At 41.7% G+C, this 21,813-nt stretch overlaps 1 protein-coding gene across 3 annotated transcripts in view; it reads left to right on the top strand.

The window, feature by feature from the left end:
• LOC146498870 (glypican-1-like) overlaps positions 1 to 21,813 on the top strand; it is a 49,106-nt gene that overhangs the window by 20,034 nt on the left and 7,259 nt on the right. For 2 of the 3 annotated variants that reach the window (XM_085138030.1, XM_085138032.1), the window contains exons 2-7: positions 14,734 to 14,892; positions 16,328 to 16,545; positions 16,809 to 16,982; positions 20,540 to 20,705; positions 20,836 to 20,966; positions 21,517 to 21,654. In XM_085138030.1, coding sequence (XP_084994156.1) covers positions 14,734 to 14,892; positions 16,328 to 16,545; positions 16,809 to 16,982; positions 20,540 to 20,705; positions 20,836 to 20,966; positions 21,517 to 21,654 — 986 coding nt within the window. Of the gene's footprint in view, positions 1 to 1,824; positions 13,008 to 14,733; positions 14,893 to 16,327; positions 16,546 to 16,808; positions 16,983 to 20,539; positions 20,706 to 20,835; positions 20,967 to 21,516; positions 21,655 to 21,813 lie in introns of those variants that run through there. The other variant, XM_085138031.1, reaches the window with a different exon arrangement.

Here is a 21,813-nt window from a genome sequence, read left to right as displayed (position 1 = left end):
GCAAATGCATTGTATAATTCTAACATGCTTGAAAGCCATTATTTGGAAAGACCACCTGACTTCTACCAATCTTCAGGAGCAGTTCTCCAGGTTTCTAGCACGACATTTAAAGCTTTTCCTTGGATGTTGGAGGAGGCCTCTAGAGGAGGCCAGTCCAAACTGAAAATGAGTGCATCAAAACTACAGATGGTTTAAAGTTGAGCCAAGAAATTTATGCCGGTTTACAAGTTTGAGTTCATTTCATGTCTTTTTAAGGATAGAAGCAATCATAACAAAACCTGCCTCTTATAGACATCCGACAATCCTCCCTGGTGAGCAAGCACTTGGCTACAGGTGGGAGGAAAAGCTTGCTTTTTATTAGAAGGAAATCCCAGACAGAACCAGACTCAGCATGGGCCACAGCTGCCTAGACTGGTTGAGGTGAGAGGAGAGCAGAGATATGAAGTGTGAGCACTGAGAAACAAGAAAACAAACACTGAGCAGACTGGTGGGGCTCCTGAGCCAAACGTGTGCAGCGCTGTTTGTACTTTGTCTGATCATCAAACTTCTTCTTTTTAGACACATTTTACAAAAGAGATTGCAAACTGATTCATCAAGAACGGCTACTTTCAGACTTATTGTTTTGTTTTTGTTTTGAACAGGCAGTTGTGATGCACACTGAAAAAAAGGCCATGTTGGATTTACTTGATTCAATAGTGGACATTTGTTGCACACAAATGTTTTGCTTTGGCAGAAACCTAAACAACTGAGTTAAATCAACACAACCTTTTCATATTCAGTAAACCTGTGCATTTTGTGTTCATAAAACACGATTGAAACATGTTCAGATGAAGTAAGTTGAGCTCTTGGAATATTTTAATCCTTCACAATTTTGTCATTTTATTTCAACACTATTGAATAACTTTTACCCCAATACTACTTGGTCACTTAAATACTACATGTTGTCTTCATATTACATAATGTTCAACAAAATCTACAGTCTGGTTACCATAAAAATTTAATGGATTTACAATGACTACCATCCTCCGGGTTGCAGGAGGGCTGGGAAATAACCCTGAAGTGATAGGTTACGAGGCAGGGTACACCCTGGACAGCTCACCAGTCTATCACATAGAAACAAACAACCACGTGCACTTACATTCACGGGTAATTTAGAATCACCAGTTAACCCTAACTCTAATAACTGCATGACTTTTAACTGTGGGAGGAAACCAGAATACCCAGAGAGAAACCACTGCAAACTAGCCAGAATGTGGATTTGAACCCAGGACCTTCTTACTGTGAAGCAACAGCACTAACCAGCATGCCAACAATCTAGGAAATACAGGAAAGCTATGATTTCCTGTATTTGATGCAGAATTTTTTTGTTTTTGTCCTCGACAGGTTAATCCACAATAAATAGCAATAGCATGCACGTGGTGTGTGTGTAGTTCTCTGCCTCTTATAACTCCAGTGATTTTCCTGCAGTTTGAAATCTTGTGCGATCTTGTGAATTTCATGAGTTCAGCAACTAACCACTCTTACTAGATTGTATCCTGTCATCTCAACAAGAACAAATTAAGTTTTTGAATTCCATGCAAATCCTACATGATTTAATTACGTTCATAGAAACATGAAATTTTTGTGTTCAAATTACAAGGTAGACTTTTTTAATGTAACAACCACCCAATTTACTTTTTTTGGTATACCAAAAAAAGTAGAGGTGGCTGCTCGACTTGACTGAGATGGATGCCTTCCTGAAACCACGATCCAAAGAGCGCGAGACTGAAATCCCGTGCAGTGTCGCGGGATTTAACATTGCTATATTATTGACTTACTTCACTTGAACATGATATTTAATCTACCCTCTCTGCATATTATGTAGTTTCTACACTATATAGTTACACTTAACTTTAAAGCATGAGGCAATTGTGTTAAATACACGCAAGATGCTTACGTAAATCCAAGAGCTGGCCAATCCCTTTTTTTCAGTGCACCACCCTGGGTGCGCTGTCATATTTTACTCCTTCAGCAGCTGAAACAGTCTGACGTATAGCCTCACATCTGGAAACTAGTCTTCTGAGATACTTTAGTGATGGTTTATAGTGTGCTGATTCAGCTCGAGCACATTCTGCCCGACCTCGGAGAAATATTATTGTGCAGTGTTGGTGCAGGTTACGTGATGGAGTACGTTTGCTGTGGCCGAGGGCGTAATTAGATTTACACGTCTCATTTAACCTGCAAGATGCCTCCACGGTCTCGGATATTGGAAGCATCTCATGAGTTTTTCAAGTAAAGCAAAATGGATATTGTAATTGTCACGGTGCAAAAAAAATGGTCTTTTAATGAGGTAAAATTAAAGAAAGTGCACACTAAACAACTTTTAACCAGCTCAGCAAAGTTCATGTAGGTGCTTAATTATGATTAAAGATACAATTACAGAGTCGGTTTAGGGCTGCAGTGTGATGTTTTCACAGAAATGCTATAATAGCTTTGTAAGCAGTGGTGTGTGTGTGTGTGTGTGTGTGTGTGTGTGTGTTTGAGTGCGTGTGTGAGTGCTAGAAAGACACAAGATTATCCTCTATGTATGTTCCATTTAGAGTAACCTACAACCTCAGGGTGTTATGTCTTTATGAGTAACATCAAATGTCTCCCACCTTTGTTTGTGCGTGTGTGTGTGTGTATGTGTGTGTATGTGTGTGTGTGCTTGCATGGTTTAGATTAATAAAGGCTTATAATCTACATCTAATTTTAATAACTGGTGCGTGTATTTATGAAATGCATTAACCTGATCTTCTTAATCGTGTGTCTGGTGACCTTGATCCACCTAATGATGGCCTCAAGGGGACAAGAGCGGGTTTGTGTGTGCGCGTGCATGTGTGGGCGCCTGTGTGTTTGCACGGTATGTTTGTAACAGTTTTCCTGGACATTGCTAGATTTTTGCGGTCCATGTGATTATTACGTGTTCTGATGAAGTTTTCGGAGCTTTGATGTTCATCTTAAGCGTAATGTGTGTATTCTTATTATTAGCATTGTGCTAAGCAAGTGTATTTGTGGGTATATGGGAGTCAGATTGGTTCCTTATTTTGGCCAGGCCAGTGTTTTTTAATATTAAGAGACTTACATTGCCTGGTTTATTTACAAATTAAAAGAATCACTTAGAAAAGCTTTTTTTAAAGGTGAATAAAGGTCCTATAACTTCCTTTTTTCCTGTATTTATGTAATTGTGGTTTTCATTGCAGCACGGTCCAAAAACGTATTAATTTATTTGTGCAGCCATTATTTTATTAAGCTCATAATGGAGAACAATGATTAGGCTGGAATGAGTTTAAAAAATCTATCTGGGATGACCTTAGCCAAGCGTAAAGTCTGAAGGGGGGGGGGGGGGACAGCCTTCCAGCCACTTTAAGCACACATCTCATGTATTCAGTATAAAGAATGGTGTCGAGCTTTTAGAAATAGCCTGTTTTGTTTTATTTTTTCTCTTTTGACCGTGGCTGTGTTTGTTTTTTTTTTCTAAACACGTATCTGTAGTAACATTCATGTCACCACATTGATTTCCGTGTTGATCTTATTGAGTCTAAGTGAACATTGTTTATGGAAGCTTATTTAAAGAATGCCAGACAAACCTAAGTCAAAATTTTGAATTAGTCTCTCAAAATTTCAGGTTATTACTTAGTAACTAGAAACTCCGACCGATGGTGATAGATACACAAAAGGACAAAAATAGACAAAAAGCATCCTCCAAGGGGTAAAGCGGTAAAACAACAAGAACATCGTCACAGACAGACACCCACACCAGCTCTTGGTGACTCTTTTAGTTATTGAGGGATGCCTAGCAAGGTCATCCATTCTGTAGATTTCCACTCTGTAGTCTGTCTTGTCATGTGTTCTGAAAATCCGGTATTTTCGAGTTTTCCCCTCAGCAGGTCACTCTGACCTGCAGAGTGCCATCTATCAGCCTGCATCAGCCCAGATCCCTCATGCATCAGCCCAGGTGCCGTCGGTCTCCCACTATGCACCAAGAAAAACTTTTGGACATGGAAGAGACCTTTGACGATAACACAGCATGCAGCATATACACATATTCAGCTTAGGTGGATACTCAAACCTTATTATATTGTTCGTTCGTGCTCAAATAACAATACTGTATGTTTGTACTCCAAGAATATATGTGGTTTAAAACAAAGTATCTTCTAGGGTTAATCTATGTAATATACCCATGTATTAAACACTCCAGTGTCAATTACTACCTGGTGTTGTACTTTGGTGTACTTTGAGTAACATAACTTGAATTTTAACCTATTAACACGAAGATTACAGAATGAAAAAAACATTCAGTGATGCAAGCAGGGTTATATGAACCTTGGTTAGCATAGTTTGAATTAACCGATGGATGCAGCTACCGTGACGTCACAGATCAATTTCTGAAGTGTATTTTTACCATTTTGAAGCCTTGAGACGAGAGTGGAAATCAGGTATTTGTTTGTGCTGTTGGCTGCAGCACTGAGGCACAACTTTTACTTTGAAGGCAAACAATTTCTTTTCCGGCTCCTCGTCACGGTTTCACCACTCGCCATTTAAACCGTGGCAATATCCTATCCCGTTTTAGCAGTCCTTTTTCCTTTTGACTCCCAACAACCACTCTTCTCTTGAGACTAGTGGTTGCCGAATGGTTGCAGACAGGTATCCTGAGTGCCAGAGGCTTTATTCACTTGACCCTGCACCGTGGTTGTCACACATAAAAATGGCAGATGAGCTAACGTGAGATTTCTGAAAAACCTCATTAGATTTACTGCACTTCCGTCTTGGCTTTGCCTAACTTGTACACTTTCATTGGGGGAGCCAGCCTCGAGTGGCTTCTCAAACAACTGCTGGTTTTGGTACGCTCACCTTTTCAGTTTCCGCTTTTGAACTCTTTCCCATAAAGGGAAAAAGTTCAAAAGCGTTCAAAAACACTAACAAGTATGTTTGATGAAATGTCAAACATTAATAGACTTTGATTAAAAATACAGTTGTTTCTGATGCTGATTGTAGTCACAGAGTCTTAGTAGAAAATCAAGTCTGATTGGGACTTTACTTTGAATAGAGGCAATTTATCACAGTAGATCTAAGATAAGTGGTGATCGGGTCAATTTAAAGCAGTCCACTTGAGCTCTAATTAGCTACTTCAGCTGAAAGCTCATCAAATATTCTGTAGCAGCGGGAAAATAAATATAACGACGTTTTCAAACCACATACATTCCCCAGTAAGATTTGATTTAAAATCAGTAAAAGAGTGGTTTCTGCACCATGCAGGAGATGATAAACACCTTATGGAGCAAAATAAATATACAAATAAAAATCTTCCTATGAATATAAAAATGTATTTTACCGCAGGGCAAATACCAATTACGTTATTATACCCAGAGGCTGAACCGATATGTTTTGCTGTGTCTGATACAAACCAGCAGCATGCCACCAGAACACTGACAGCGCAGCATTCGAGGGAGATTAATTAATGTGTACTTAAGTGTCAAACTGAGATAAACAGACAGCTGCTGTCAAGTATTTAAATAAACTGCTGCTTCAACAATTTGTCTTTGATTAAATGTGAGTGCTGCCAAAGTAGGAATGGTGGCTTGTCTTATTCAAAGTTTGCTTGTATTGAAGTTTAATTTGAGTTTCAGTTTACTCAAAAGAGGACTGAGCATAGTCTCACTTTACAGCCAGTCCTCTGCCCCGTGTCACCCCCATAATCATAACACCCTTCCTGTTGCAGACTGGGCTTGAATTGGGCCTTTTATCCCTGCCTGGATGACTCTGTTTGCCCGCAGAGCGATGCAGGTAATCTGTGCTGAGGTTTGCTCGCTTGTCGAGACGAGCTCAGGTATGTCGGGGCTATCCCAAGGAATTCAGGGGGTGGGGAGATGAAACGGCGAGGGTGTGATGCAGAGAAGAAAGTCACAGGCGTATGTTTTTGATGGGAAAAGGAAATGAATGTGGTCTCTTTGGCGACCAGTGTAAGCTGTCTGAAGGCAAAACTAAAAAGAAGGTTTGAATTAAATGGATTCGCTAATGATGAAGTGCAAAATACCCTGCAGCACAACCAGGTTCTATAATGCAGCACTTAGCTCCAGGAGGGCTGTGGGAGTCTGTGATCTCTACTTGGCATTAAAGGAATTTTTCCTCATAAATATCACATCATACATTTCCACATAATCAATACCAAAGAATTTACCTCCTCGGGATTCACGCCAACCTCGTGAGGTGAAAAACGTGTTCCTCCAATAAAAAACAGGATAATCTGTATTTAAATGGATTTTGCTTTCATTGCATTCTTTGATCCTTGATCGCCAACTTTACCCAAACCATACTCTACTTACACATGGAGATTATTGAAGTTGATTTTTCAACAAACGTTTATATCGATGCGTATCAGAAAATATATAGTATATCTGTGAGCAGTCAGCCAGTATACTGGCCAAATAATTCATGTTGATCACAAATACCAGTGCCCACATCCAACAGGCAAACCACAGAAAGATGTTCAGTTTGTGCACAACGTCAAGTTGCCGCAGTAACTCATCTCCTGCAGTGTCGCATGTGTTTAGCCAACACTTACGTAGTAATTTTCAGGGGGATGCAGTCTGGTTATTTTTTTTAAAGATTGTTGGCAATGGCTTTGGATCATGCATGCACCTGAGAAACCACCCATCTGGAGCGTTCATCACCACGAGCAGCTGATAAATATTAACAGGGATAGCGCCATGGTAAAGACTGCGGCGGCATGTTTTCACAGGGTTCAGCTCAGCTGCTTTTTACATCACGGCTGCTCTTTTGAAAACTTTAAATGAATTAAAAACACCAAACAAGCGGGTAGTGCTCTGCACGTGTATAACTTAGTGCGTGTGTGTGCGATTCTGCGGTCTTGTACAGTAATTATTCTGCTTTTTTTTTTATGACCAGTTTCCATTTTAGACGTTAAGAGTAAAAACAGGTTCTGCTGCTGTTGTTGTTTTTCTATCCTTGGCATCTTTGAAGGTTAAAGCTTGGGTTTACTTAGCTTAAGTAATAGTTTCTCACTGCTTCCTAGGTGACTCTCTGTTTTGAATACATAACCAAGGGCAGCGGTGAACTTGTGTATTATACAACAAAATCAGAAACCTCACTGAGTTTGCCTCCTTCGAGTCCTATTCTCTCCCCTGTGCACGTTTGATCTCCTCTAATGTGCTCCTTTAACTTGATCTTCATTTTGAGGATACCTTTTGTATATATTGTACCTATCTGACCAGTTCAGTGCACATAGTGGCACCAAGCACTGTTCTGGTTGTTGTCCTTGACTTTTTAGTAGAATTTCACTCCAGGGATGAGTTTATGGTGCGAAACCCAAAAATAACAAGTGTAGTTCTGTTTATGCTCCATGCCTGGCACCGTTGGGCTTGGAACTGTTGAAAACTGCTGGAAACTGCTCAGTCACAGCTGGTTATTGCTGCTGAAACCCTACACTAGAGATAAAATTAAACAAACAGTGGATTCACAGTGAATATGCAGATTTGAACAGATGTGTTTTGAGTTGGGATTTAAATTGGGGGGAGAACCAATGTTTCTTATTTCTGGGGGCAGAGAGTTCCACAGCCTGGGAGCAGAGCAGCTGAAAGCTCTGCTTCCCATGGTGGTGAGGCGGAAGGAAGGTACAGCAAGCTGGATAGAAGAAGAAGATCGCAGTGAACGGGCAGAACAGGTAGTGGTTAACAGGTCAGAAAGGTAAGGAGGAGCGAGGTTATGAATGGCCTTGAAGGTGAGCAGAAGAAGTTTGAATATTATCTGGAATTTCACAGGGAGCCAGTGAAGTTCCTGAAGAACTGGGGTGATGTGCTGGTAGGAGGGAGTTCTGGTGATAATGCGAGCAGCAGAGTTCTGAACCAGTTGAAGCTTATGGAGAGATTTTTGGGGGAGACCATGCAAAAGAGAATTGCAGTAGTCAATACAGGAGGTAACAAGACTGTGGACAAGAATGGACGTAGACTGGGTGGAAAGAGAAGGAAGGCTGAGCTCAGATCTAAAAGGACGAGAATGGTGAGAAGACCAGTGTCAGCTCCGATTAGAAGATCGTTAGTGACTTTAAGTAAAGCAGTTTCTGTACTGTGACATGAGCAAAAACCAGATTGAAATCTCTCGTAGATTATTAACCAGGTGTAAATGAAGTTGAGCTGCAACCACTTTTTTGGGTAGATTGGAAATGAAGGGTAGATTGGAAATCGGACGGAGGTTGTTAAAATTGTTAGGATCTAAAGAAGGGTGTGTTCACATAGACGACCAGGGGTAAAGCTAAGCCAGAAGGAGAGATCAGACAAAGTATTTATTTGTATAGAGAGGTTCCTGGATATCTATTTTAGTAGAACCCTGTGAAAAAAAGAGAAGGCATCTACCCTAGTGTGCAAATGCAGTGGTTGATATGCCAGCGCATGAAACCAGAGACACTCCGCAAAGATGGGTTGAGTCCGAAGCAAACTTCATTTGAGGCAAAAATATTTCAGGAAGCTGCAGGTTTTAGGGATAAAAGTTAGGAAGTTTAAGACGTAGCTCAGAACAAAGGATTCACTTGTTAAACTCTGTCTGCAACCCCCACCCCCCACACACCTATTTGACATGATAATTGAAGGGCTCACATGTTTTATAACCTTCTAAAGCCATCAATACAACACATCTCATTGCATACTTTAGCAATTCAGGACATTTTTTGCCTTTATACCTGATTGAATACCACAAATGTGGCCAATTCATACAAAACCCAGCCTCTATAGCTAGGGTTGGGTAGCTGTTAACCTCGAGGCATGAAGCATTTTAAACAGTTGGGTGTGGAGCTAAAAAAAAAAAGAATGTAGATCACATTTAAACCATTAAGGATTAGCAGCACCTTACAAAACCACCGCAGGGAAATTATGAACATTGCTGGTATTAACGTGCATACCCTTCATACCAGGTATCAGAAGACCTCTCATTATGTGGCCACGTGTGATTGGATGCACACCACAGACACACACACACACGCAAAGTTGTTTAGTCATTTCTGTTTGCAAATGTCCAGCACAGGACCAGTTTGGCAAAGCCATTTCTTCCCTAGTAAATTCCTGGATTTTCTCATCCATAGACTTTACTTGGTTGCGCCATCCATGTATATTAACAGACCTTTAAGTATATTTCATCGGTCTCAAAGATGACTCAGCAGGTATCAGAGGATCTTCACTGACCATATAGCCCAGGCTCTTCCCATCTCATGCTTTCCTTCCACGGGCTTCTACTAATCTCGTGTTGGAGTTGAACAAGTATGTACACCTCCATTCATGTCGCATACATAAGTGTATGCAGTCGACCCCTGGACACATGTAACAGGCATACAAAGTCCTAAAAGAACGAGGCCCTTTCCAGCGTCCAAATGTTCCTTAAGCAAAGGAACGTCACCTCATTGTCACCACATTGTCGGTGTATTTACGCTAACACTTAGAGCTCTCCTCCTGTAATTGAGTCACATGACTCTTGTTAACACTAGGTGTCTTCATGAACGGGGCCAAAGAATCATGGAAAAGTAGCACCTATATATACACAAATATATATGTGTTATATATGCTTTTCTTATCTGAAAAAGGCCTTGGGCACTAGGAGATGGATTATGTCAGTGAGGGTTCCCGTAAGTCTAGTGCAAAATGTGTGTTTACTCCTAAGGAAGCTAACTTAACTAAATATATGCTGTAGCTCGAGGGCAAAAAACAGTGTGAGCAACCAGATTTCTCCTCTCCTCTCCGCTGCTCCATTTACTCCGGGGCACTTAAAAGTTGTGTCTCGCTTAAAAGGAGTTTCTGCCATTTTGACAATCTCACTCTGCCTCTGTGTGCAGATGAATGCCCAATGCCTCTCCATTTCCCATCACGAAACCCCTGAGCAAGCCGCTTAATCCCAGATAACCTGCACTTTGATGGACCCTCTGCTTTTTTTCCCCGGCTCCTTTAAATGCACTTTCATGTGTGGGCGAGCGTGTTTGCAAGCTTGCTTTTTGTACACATGTGTTAGTGTGTGACCGCTGCACTCACTTCTGTCTATCCAAATAAATTAAGTTTTTATAGCAGGATCCCAGTTGCTTCCATTACCCAGAAACCCAGGAATGCAGTAGAGCGTATGTGTTTGTAGTAAAAAAAAACAACAAAAAAACAAAAACGCCCCCGTGTCTTCACGGTCGGTAAGCAAACCGACAGCGAAATGCTAACATTAGCTGCTGTGCACGCGCACTCGAAGATGGCATCAGAGCCCATATGACGACTTTCTGTCTTATTTTTATGTTACGTTTTAGGTTGGATTGACACCAAATACTAAACCATAAATTTTGTCATAAATAAATAGCCCAAGTTTGTGCTTTTTCTGTCCAGTAGTGAGAATGAAATATGTATGGGAATGGGAAATGATCTCCAAAATCTATTCTGTGGCGGAAAACAAGTGCAAGATGAAAAGAGAAAAGTGCCTCTGGTCTTCTACTTCATTACTTTGCCCAAATGTTTGTGCAAATCCAAAAGTGCAAGCACTGACTGAAAGAATGTTTTTAAAAAAAGAATTTTTAATAAATTTTCAATCGCACACTTAAGATTTTCATAATGAATACAAAATCTCCAGTTGATAAAATAGCATTTAAAAGTTGTTAAAATGGAATAAGCTATTTAGTAAAGGATTTATTCGTACTACCAAATGCTCCAAAAAGTAGCACCCATAAATGATTTCTACCTGTCCAATCAGAGACAAATCTGCAGAGCTGTGTGGAAAATTGGCCACTCTGATTGCATAATATCAAAGTGTATATTTGACTAAATATGTGATTGAATGTTTGGAATAACTGGCAGTGAGGCTGTAATTACGGCGCACAAAGATGAGGATTCAGTGATTATCGCCGGAAATCAGATTGAAAGGACTGTGGGCGTCGTGAAAATTCACAGCTTAAGTGTGAGGATGTGATTAGTGTTCTTTTTAAGAGCTTCTTCCAACGCGAGTTAACGATGAGGCTCGCCGCTCAGTGAAGAAGCAGGTGTGACTGGTAGATTTTTTTCAAAGCTCAGATGAGTGAAGCGTCTCATCTCAGACTGAGTGACCTACACTTGACACTAAAGACCGAATGAAAGAGAATATCTCAGTGTTAGAGCTGATGGCGTGTGACGGGTTTAACGCCGTGACTCTCTGTGCAAGGCAGCGAAACAAAGATTATGCCAAATATCAAAAGCAGGATGTGAGAAAAGAAGCAAGGTGATACAAAAGTCCTATTTCCTGCAATCCAGATGCCACCATTTATCTGGCTCTCGGTTATCGGTTAACACACACACACAGTCACACACACACAAACACACACACACAGTCACACACACACACACAACCCAGTGCCAATGAAAGATTCATGGAGCAGTGATGATGAAGGCATCTCCCCTTCTGCTCCACTTACTGCAGTGGACAAATTCTGCCCACCAACCCACACATACACACACACACACACACCCACACCAACAAACCTGCACACCCGATTCCCGAAACTGTTAAGAAGGCAGAGAGCAGTGATGCACATAGCCTTGGGGTACTTACTCACCCTTAACCCTTCCAGACGTAGCCACATAAACACCCCCCCACACACACACACACGCACAAATCCTGAAGGCAACCAGTCCATGCTGCAGACTGCTTTTGAGTCTTTGTGAATGTTTATTTGTGTATGTGGGGAAAAGAATATTCAACTTTTTCAGTTTCTGGGAATCCCCACGAGACCAGAGACAAAAAATAATAAAATGCTGAAGGCGATACATTTTCACATTTTGATTCTGCATTTCTGTGATGTTTGAATGTCACGATCAGGATTTAGTTCCTGGCTAGAGGTTATGAGTAGTCTCCAGACTTGCAGCTTTTGTTTCAGCGTTTGTGTTGCACTGGTGAACCATGTGTTGTGTAAGCTGAAAAAAAAAAACGACTGCAGCAATACATGAATAATATATACAGACAAGGACCGAATTATTTGCTTTAAAAGGAATGAAAATGTCATTCTTTTAAAAATATTTCCCAAAAGTTTTTGAACAGAGCAAGGGATTTTTAACACAGCTTTTCCAAACATCCTAGTTTTATTCTGGATGCTCAAATTATTTTACTTTGCAGACAGAAACCAAATTATTTCAGAAAAAAAAAAATACCAGGGTCAAAGCATAGCTGGATAAAAGCCTGCAGTCGGTGGTTGTAGTTTTCAATAAGTCTCACACACATTTTTTGAGAAATCCCAGCCCGGTTTTCTTTGGCGAATCTGCCAAGCTCCTCCAGATTCGATGGTTTTTGGCATATACCTTGGTCTTCAGTTCGGCCCACAGATTTTCAGTGGAATTCAAGTCAGGGCTGGTACATCCCAGTCAATCAATGTTCACGTTGGTCTTCGGGAGGTAGTTCTTCTCCAGGAGCGACGCATGTTCTGTATCCTTGTCGCGTTGGAAGACAAAGCGATGACCCGGACCCAGTGTTGCCAAAGGACGCGCTTCCAGTATGGATAATCTTTCCAGACTTCAGCCTGGCTTGAACGTGTCACTTTTGTGGGAGTAGAGTTTTTCTTGGTCTCCAACCTCTCTTCTTCGAAACTTTCCCATCTTGGTTAAGTCATTCACTCGTGTCTTGGCAGTTGTTCTGGGGTCTTTAAACACGTCTCTGTCAGGGTCCTGGGTCTCCTGATTTTTGTATTATTGTACTTGTGAGTTATTCTATGGTTTCTAGTTTTGATCCCTTGCCCTTCATGTTTCTGTGTCTCCTCGGTTTTGTGTCAGTCTGTGTCATACTTCGTGTTTTACTTTGAAGGTCCGTGTCTTATGTGAATGTGTCCTGCTTTGCTTCCTTGTCTCGTCAGTCCTGATTTCTTCCAGCTGTGCCCTCCTTCTGTGTCTCATTCCCCTCGTTACTTCCCAGTGTATTTAAACCCTGTGTTTCTCTGAGTCAGTGTCGCATTGTCCCTCAAGCTGTGTGTTTCCTCCTGTGCCTCTCTGCAAAGTGTGAGTTTATATTTTCCCAGTTTAGTTTTGTATGCTTTTCCCCTGTCAGCAAATAAAGCTGAGTTTTTTGAGTTCATCCCTCGAGTCTGAGTGCCTGCATCTTGGGTCCAACTCCTGCCTGCCACACAGCAATTCATGACAGTCTCTCACTAGTTTTCTTTAGAGAGTCTTTGAACTCTTTTGCTTCCTTCCTCTGTCAGGCTTGTTCTGTGTTGTGTCTCTCTGAATGTCTTGATGATACTTCTGACTCCGGTTTTTACAACTTGGAATTGTTGTGATAGCTTTATCCTTAAATATAACGATATCCGTCTTCTGCTTTGTGAGCATCAACAATTCTTTTAGCCTAAATGGATTTCTTTTGCTTTTGGCATGATGATTTCTCAAGTGACAGCTCAAACTGTTGCTGAGGTTTTTGGAAGATAACCCTCAGTTTTAGCATTACAATGTAAAAGAACGCATCATTGCACAGCACAAGGCGATGTGCTGTGCTATGGCTAAATATTAAAAGGTCCATTTGTCAGAGGGCTGATAATATCAACCTTGCTAATTTTTGTTTCTGTTAAATAAAAATATTGTTTGCAAACAGAAATAATATGGATTCTAAAGAAAATAAATATGTTTAGGAATGCTAAATGCAATATGGGCTCCAACGAGGGACTTTTACAAAACGATTACAGACTTTAAATCAAGTTTACACACTTCCTCAAAAAGTGCAGACACACAAATATACAGTCCGAGGGGAAAGCGGGGCAAAAAAAATTCATTGTTGGTGCTATATATGAATCAGCTATACTGTATACACTGTAAATAGTGCTCATCTTGTCTGAATGCATAAAAGGGTTCCAGCAGTGTCATAAATATTTTATGAGAAGCACCCAAATTCTTTACTCTGGCAAAAACATAGAAAAAGAGTGTCCTGCAGCCAAGTTGTAATTAAGTAGCCAAATATTAGCAGAGCACTACACACAAGGAACACACAGCAGATACAAGTTCATTTTGAAGTTTTCAAATACTACTGCAGCAGTAACTGAAGTGGTCCAACAGCATCTGCATACATGCCAAATCCTGCTAACCATGTGAGACCGGAGGGGTTGGCATGTGTTGAATAAATAGAAACAAAACATGTTTGTAATACGTTAAGATGTCTGAGATGAGATGAAAGATTTCTGTTGTCTCATTCTGCATCTTATCAGCACACCACTACGTAGAGATTAGCCTCATTGTAATTGTAACATCTTGATGTTTGGCAGGTATTAATGTTTTAATCTTTCTGAGGAGGTTAGCAAGTAGATGTGGAAATACCTTCCAATTACAAAGCAAAGCTACAAGCTGATTGGAGCGTGAATTATTTTGCGCGCGTTAATTTAGCAGAATACAATTTTGTCCTCGTTGTAGCTCTAGATTTAGAGATATTACAACAGTAGACTCAAAGTGCGCTCAAATGTTAACCTAAGATGGCGCTAGATGCAAATTCAGGGGGGCCTCATACTGTGCAGCAGTAACTGACATATTTCAATCTAAGATAAAGTGGTGAACTGACTGTTGCCATCCCGATGAGTGAGAATAGAATCAGTTACAGCTCCCGTCTGCACCTCACTCTTCTTTGTTCGTGGTTGTTCGCTATGGTGGAAAACGGACATGTTCGAAAGCTGACAAGTTCATTTATTAGATAATGTCAATTCAGTTAAGCCCAATGAATTAATTAGTGTCCCTCTCACTGCGTCAGGTGAACATCTGAGGATGTGTCCTCAGGGCCCGACTTGCTGTACCAGCGCAATGGAGGAGGACCTGGCCGGTTTGAGCACCAAAGAAACAGAGGGACTGATCCGAGAGGCCGGCAGGTCGCTGCAGGCTGTCTTCAATGGTCTCCACAGGAGCTTTGACAGTAAGTACGGTGTGTGTGTGTGTGTGTGTTTGTGTGCGAGACATTCATTACTAGCTGAGCTCGATAGCAAAGCTTCAGAAGTGATCCCAGAGCAGTGTGACAGTGTGTTGTGTATCATTTTGTTGGTTACAAGCTCTGCCCGTGCACACCGCTCAATACTACAGCTGGAGAGGGTGGGTGTGTGTGTCACTGTACAAAAGTGTGCGTGTGTGCGTCAAGGGGACCCCTGACTGGGTGCTATAATGAGAGCGGAGTCAGGCAGAAACAATGAAACACGATAAGCTGATCCCCTCATCTCAGGGGAGACACGCACACACACCCACTCGCGTTCACACACACACACACACGCACACAAACAGAGGGGTGTCCCCTGGGGCAATGGCTGGTTCAGCTAATGAGCAGTTGACCCACTGAGGAGCCGAGTCTGCAGATCACTGCACATCAGAGGAAGAGAGAGGGATGTAAGGGAGGAAGAAGACTGAGATCTGCCGCTGCTAACACCAGCGAAACAGACGAATGCAACCAGAGAGGAATGTGTCATTAGCGCTGAGAAGAAACAATGTTTCAGGATAAAAATAAATAACGAGAAATACAAGTGAGAGCAGGAGGAGGAGGAGAGGACAGTATTATTAGTCAGAAGGCAGCAGGCCACCTCAGTAGCAGTAACGTGGCCGTCCATCTGGATGTTGTTAGAGCAGACTGGCACTGGTCCATGGCCTTTGAAGCATGAGGGAAAAGCCCAGACCAGTATACTGCAGAGACAGCTCGCTGACTCCCTCGTTCTCTCCTGTTGGCCTCTCGCTCGCTTTGTATCCATCTGTCTGCAGAGATCAATTAAACCTAGATAAATCTTAAGTCAAATATTATAAACGAAATGTGCATGAAAATAGTTCATCTGCATCGTGGCTGTTTAACAGAAAGGCCGTTAAAACAAAAATGACAAATGACAACATGTGAGGTGAAAAAAGCCGTTTATAGTAACAAAGTCGCACTGAAAACTGACGCATTCCCCTCACCTCTCTAGAGTTTTTCACAGCCCCATTGCTTTGGCCCTGTCTCAGCAATATAGTAACTAGCTTCCACACGCACAGCCTGGCAGGTGCTCTTTCATCAAAATCCACCTGATAAACTCACTGTAACACTTCCTGCTCAGCACCAGCCTGCAGATTTGGTATGATATCGGCCAGCTCTTGAATCTAGCTGCTAAAAAAAAGCCACATGGATCACTCAGCTCAGATGAAACCAGACACAAATAAAAGGACATTTTTGGAGTGTCTGGAAACAGAAATCCAGATGATTGCTGTTGCTGTGTGTTTACTACATGTATAAATAGGTGTTTGTTTGCTACACTTGACGTGTCGAGCATGTGCATGTAATTCGCCTTGTTGTGGAGCTCTGGTTAAGGTGAGGCTCTTCTTCTCCTTCCCTCCTCCAGTGTATTTCACTGAGCTGCACGGTCGCTCCGAGCGCTCCCTGCAGGAGGTGCTGTCTCCTCTCGGCCCGCTGTACTCCCAGAACAGCCGTCTGTACGGGGATCTCTACACAGACCTGCGTCAGTACTATCGGGGCTCTGCTCTCAACCTGGACGAGAACCTCTCCGAGTTCTGGTCCCGCCTTTTGGAGCGCACATTCAAAGCCTCTGCACCCACAGATGTGAGTAAAGACAAAATATCCTTTTTTTCAGAGATGCAAAACAAAAAAGGTGTGTAGGGAACTGACTCAGCTGAGAAAATAATGTTACAGCTAATTCCAGTTGGGTCCCCAAGTGTTGGCCGAACTGGAAATTCTTGATGTGGTTTGGGAATTCCTTTGCCTTTGCTCTTCCTCTGGAAGATCTTGTATTGTTTCTAACAGCGTACCCAGCAACATATTTCATCCGCAGTGTGTCCACTTCCGCTGTCACCTCTGTGTCACAGGTCAGCTTATCAGAGGACTACCTTGAGTGTGTTGCTAAGCAACAGGAGACGCTGCGGCCGTTCGGAGACGTCCCTCGAGACATGAAGGCGAAGGTGATCCGGGCGTTTGTCACAGCCAGGTCGTTTGTCCAGGGGCTGTTAGTCAGCGCAGATGTGGTCAGGAAGGTCTCACAGGTGAGCGTGCGTGCTTGTAATACTCATTTAGGTGTTGGGATCCTCCCTCTTTGGGGGAGAAATGGCAAGTCCCCATGAGGTATATAATTAAATATGAGAGTGAAGCAAGTAGCAGTTCAGGTTCAAGTTAGGGGAAATCGCAGCAAAAAAAAAATTCTGGCCCCCAGTTTTGCCTGCCTCTTTGTTGGTCATCTGGAAGAACAAATTCTATATAATCACCCAAATAACCCTTATTTACCATTCATTGTGTCTTGGAAACTTATATAGATGACGTGTTTTTACTCTGGAAAGGACCAGTCTCTATACTACTAGAGCTTGTTGAATTCCTTAATGGACACTTTGCGGGCTTACGCTTCACCCTCAATTACAGTACTGAAGAAATTAACTTTCTGGACATGAAAGTAACAAAAAAAAAGACAAATCTCTGTCCACATCTCTGTATTCTAAACCCACTGATCGGAATACATTATTACATGCTGCAAGTTTCCATCCGAACCACCTCAAAAGAGCCTCCCTGTAAGCCAGTTGATTAGACTCAAGCGTATCTGTGAGATTCATGATGAATATAATGAGAGTAAAGAAGAGATGTTGAACAAATTCAAAGAAAGGAAGTATAAAGAGGACTGGTTAAGATCTGCAGAAGAGAAGGTGAGTTCAGTAAGTAGGGATGTCTATTTAACAACCAAGAAATCTCCAAAACATAAACCCAATCTTATCTTCTGCACAACCTTTACGCCAAAAACCAGAACAATTAAAGAAATAATTCTAAAACATTGGCATATCCTTCAGAATGACCCAAACTTATTAGGTACCTTTAAAGAACCACCAATGATAACCTACAGGAGAGGAAGGAATATTAAAGATAGGCTTGTTAGAGCCTGCCAGGACCCTATTACTCCAGATAAAACCCCGATAACCCATAACTTACATGGTAATTTCAAGTGTGGGGCATGCATTAATTGTCAATACACCAAAAATGTTAAATCATTCAAAGACCCTATAGGTGACAAAACCATTGCCATAAAGGGCTTTATTACATGCGGAACTAAAAATGTAATCTACATGATACAGTGCCCATGCAATAAAATATATATAGGAGAAACATCTCGCCCTCTTAAAGATCGAATTAATGAACACAGAAGTTCAATCAAGAGGAATGATTTAACCAGCCCTGTTGCAAGACACTTCGATGATAAACATCCAAATTCACCATTATTTTTCCTAGGCATAGAAGCCATTAAACTAAACCAAAGAGGTGGCAATATAAATTTCATCCGGAAAAAAAGAGAAGCATCTTGGATATTCCGTTTTAAGAGTCTGCACCCCAGAGGTATGAATGAGGATTTTTCTATCAATGAGTTTTTATGAACTACACCTCCTTTTTTTTTTTTTAACCAGTTAAATTACTCTCACATGAGTAATATTTCTTTAATTAACCTTATTATTTTAGCCAAAGAAGAAGTAGCGCTTTAGACATCTCCTCTTAAGTCTACAATTCAAGTCTAAATTTTAGATATTTTACATTTTAGAGACATAAATAAGGATCTTTTAACAAATGTGTTCCCATGTGATGATGTAATCTTGTTTTCTAATTCAAACGTGCTTTTACCATTAAAGACCCCCCCCCTTTTTTTTTAAACCTGTGTGTATATTTATAGCATCCTCTTTATGCATTTCATGCATGTGTTATTTTCAGACATATGGGGGTTATGTCACCCCCTCTCCTCCTCATCAGTAATGATCTAGTCCGGTATTTACTTGGGCGGGACTTAGCCAATTAACCAACACCTACCTATTATATGTCAGCTGACCTGTCTATGAAGTTTTGACTGGTTAATTTGAAATTTTTTTCTGTTTCATGTCTTGTATTTAAGCAATTTTTACAATGTTTTACTATGACCCTAAAGAAGGCCACAAGCCGAAACGCGTTGGTCTATTATTAAAGTTGTTCATCTTCCCTCAAGTGTTGCTGGAGTTCCTGCTTCAGGTTAGGGTAAAGCCACATGAACTCAGTGAAAGGCAAATGATGTCCACTGAAGTCATGGAAACATGAACGTCTGCGCACACACAGCCTGTGTCTGTGTGTGTGTGTCTAAGGCCTGCCTGGTGTAGTCCCAGGAAAGCAGAGATGATGGCTGCATGATCGTCACACCCTGGCTGCCAGAGAAAATGTCCCCACCCTACAAATGAGAAACACAAAGATCATCAGAAATGAAGTGTCAGACTGCCATGAGAACAAAGCTCTCACTTGGAGGGATGACAGCAAATTATGGGTGTGATGACGGGTTTTTTTTTTTTTCTCCAGCTCTTGCTGCAGTTTTCTCATCTCTCGGGGACGGAGCGCGTCAGATTTGGCTGTTTGTGTTTGTCTGCGTTTTATGGTTTGCAGCAATGTTTGATTTAGGACACAAAGAACAAGAGCAAGGCATGCCTTCGGTTCATCACTCGTCCCAGATGCCAGTATATCAGCAGTGCTTAAATCTTTGTTTTTTTAAAAGCAGGAATTGGGTACTGTTAAGCCCATTTTCCCAAAACTCGGCATGTTTCTGGTTTGTAGGTTCCATTCATTTCTGATTGATATGAAAATCTGAGCACATTCTTGAAACCTGCTCAAGTTGTGCACTCCATCACAGCACATGTAGGCCACCTCGTTTAGTTTTTGTCAAAACTTCATTAGCAGCGCAGACTTTTAAACACATGAAAGACATTATCGCAGGGAAAAATGTGTGACGCAAATGAACGCAGACCTCACGCTGACAGCGACTGTTTCCACACGAGCGGGTCTCGAGTGTGTGCTGACTGAGTTTCAGAATGCACAGAGATGAATGTGTGAGGGTATGGAAAAGAGCACGGCGCTTATTAAAATCAGACAAACACACCTTTGTGTGCTGTTGCTTCTCTGATTTGAAGCGTCCCACTCTGAGATGTGACAGCAGTCGTGGTGAAGCTGACAACATTTCATGACTTGGGTTCATAATCAGAAGCTGAGAGAGCAGCAGTGTTGAAAAAAGACAGACAGGCAGGGTCATCATTGCCTTCCAGTTGCGCCTGTATTTCATATGCTACAATAGCGCCCTCTACTGTGTTTTTTTATTAGTTCCCTCATTGAAAGGACAGGGGAAAGAACTAAACAGCCTTTCCATATAGACACTTTCGGGATTTAGGAACTAATTTCTGGTTTTTACCCCTTAGCAATGAAAGACAGAGGGGGGGCAGGATAGCCGATCAGGGTGGACAACAAACTTTGTGAAATAACGTGAGAAAGAGGCAATATAGGATTTACAAAATAATGCCAGAGGTGCAGCTACTAAAAATCTCAGACAAGTTCAGATCTCAGTGACCTCAACATCAAGGGTTAGGCCACAAGGTTTTATGAAAATCCAATAACTAGAGAAGGAAGTCACCTGGGATTTCACATTTGCACCACAGGTGCATCTCCTGAGGCGGAGGGGTAGCGCTGGTGACTGCCAGTATTTTTTTGTTCTGTCTTTTTTCCTGTAAGAAACATAAACTTCCTTCTTTTTGAATGAAACTGACTCTTCCATTCATCATACCAGGTTTCTCTGAGTCCAGAGTGTGAGAGAGCCTTGATGAAGCTGCTATACTGCCCCCATTGTCATGGCGTGGCCTCTGCTAAACCGTGCTCCAGCTACTGCGCAAACGTCATGAAGGGCTGCCTGGCCAATCAGGCTGACCTGAACCCTGAGTGGCAGAACCTTATAGGTGAGACACAATGAAAATCTTACTAATCCTCTGAGAATTCACTTAAATAGTTCCTTTAACAATTCTGCTAAACAAAAAATATCTAAAAACACTACCCGGTTAAAGTCGCTGTCCTCACTCCCCTGTTAAGACACGATGATCCAGGTGGCGTCTAGCTTCAGCACAGAGCCCAGCCTCGACGTGGTTCTTTCTTCCATCCCAGTTCGAATCTACGAGGCGGTGCACTACCTGCAGGAAAACATGGATGCTTTTACAGCTAAGGCAAGCTTGTGTGACTCAACACCTATATTAGTTTTTTATCTCCAAATAAACAGCTCATCCTCCAAACCTTTTACTTCTGTACTGGTTTTATTCCCATGTTAAGGAACATACAAAGTCATATAAGGACAGAATGGTGGATCCATAGTTTAAAGGTTGACACATTAGTTCACATATTTGTGTAACCAGGAGAAACGAATCCCTTTGGGGGTTGCATGAGGAAGGTTGTCTGGCAAATGAAACTTACAGCTGCTATGGTGACCCCTTGTGAATAAGGGATCATAAAGAATGTAGCACCATCCAGATATGTCCGTTAAAAGAATGGAGAGCATTATTAGCTTACATAGTTAGCCACAGGTATACTGATAGTGATCTGCTCCTTTAATATATACCGATTAATGTACTGTCAGTGCAAAAGGAGCTGAGATTTTCAAACGCTTGTCTGTGGCGCCATCTAGTGGGTGAATTAGATATAACCAATGTAAACTTAGCTAGTAAATACCTCACGGTGTGTGCATCTTTCTATCTGTCTTTGTCTCTTTTGTGCTTGTAGGTGTATCAGACATGTGGAATGCCAGGAGAGCCAGGAACAGGAAGTCCCACCCCTCATGAACAGAAGAAGAAGAGTGGCTCCTTGACCGCGTCCGAGTACAAACCCTCCCCGACTGCTGGACTCAGACTTGAAATGCAGGTGCATATATCTACCTGTGTGTGGTGTACTTTAAAAATAATGATTACGTACTTAATGACAGCAAGCATCAGTGGATTTTCATGGACGTAAACGCAAACGGCCGGCTGAAGAGCTCAGCAGGATTTCTTTTATCGGTGTTTGCATGGCTTTTAAGAGTGA

Source organism: Neolamprologus multifasciatus, chromosome 17 (genome assembly GCF_963576455.1).
Source record: "Neolamprologus multifasciatus chromosome 17, fNeoMul1.2, whole genome shotgun sequence".
NCBI classification, from domain to species: Eukaryota; Metazoa; Chordata; class Actinopteri; order Cichliformes; family Cichlidae; genus Neolamprologus; species Neolamprologus multifasciatus.
Note: the sequence above shows the minus strand (reverse complement) of the source record. Positions and strands in the feature narration are given on the sequence as shown.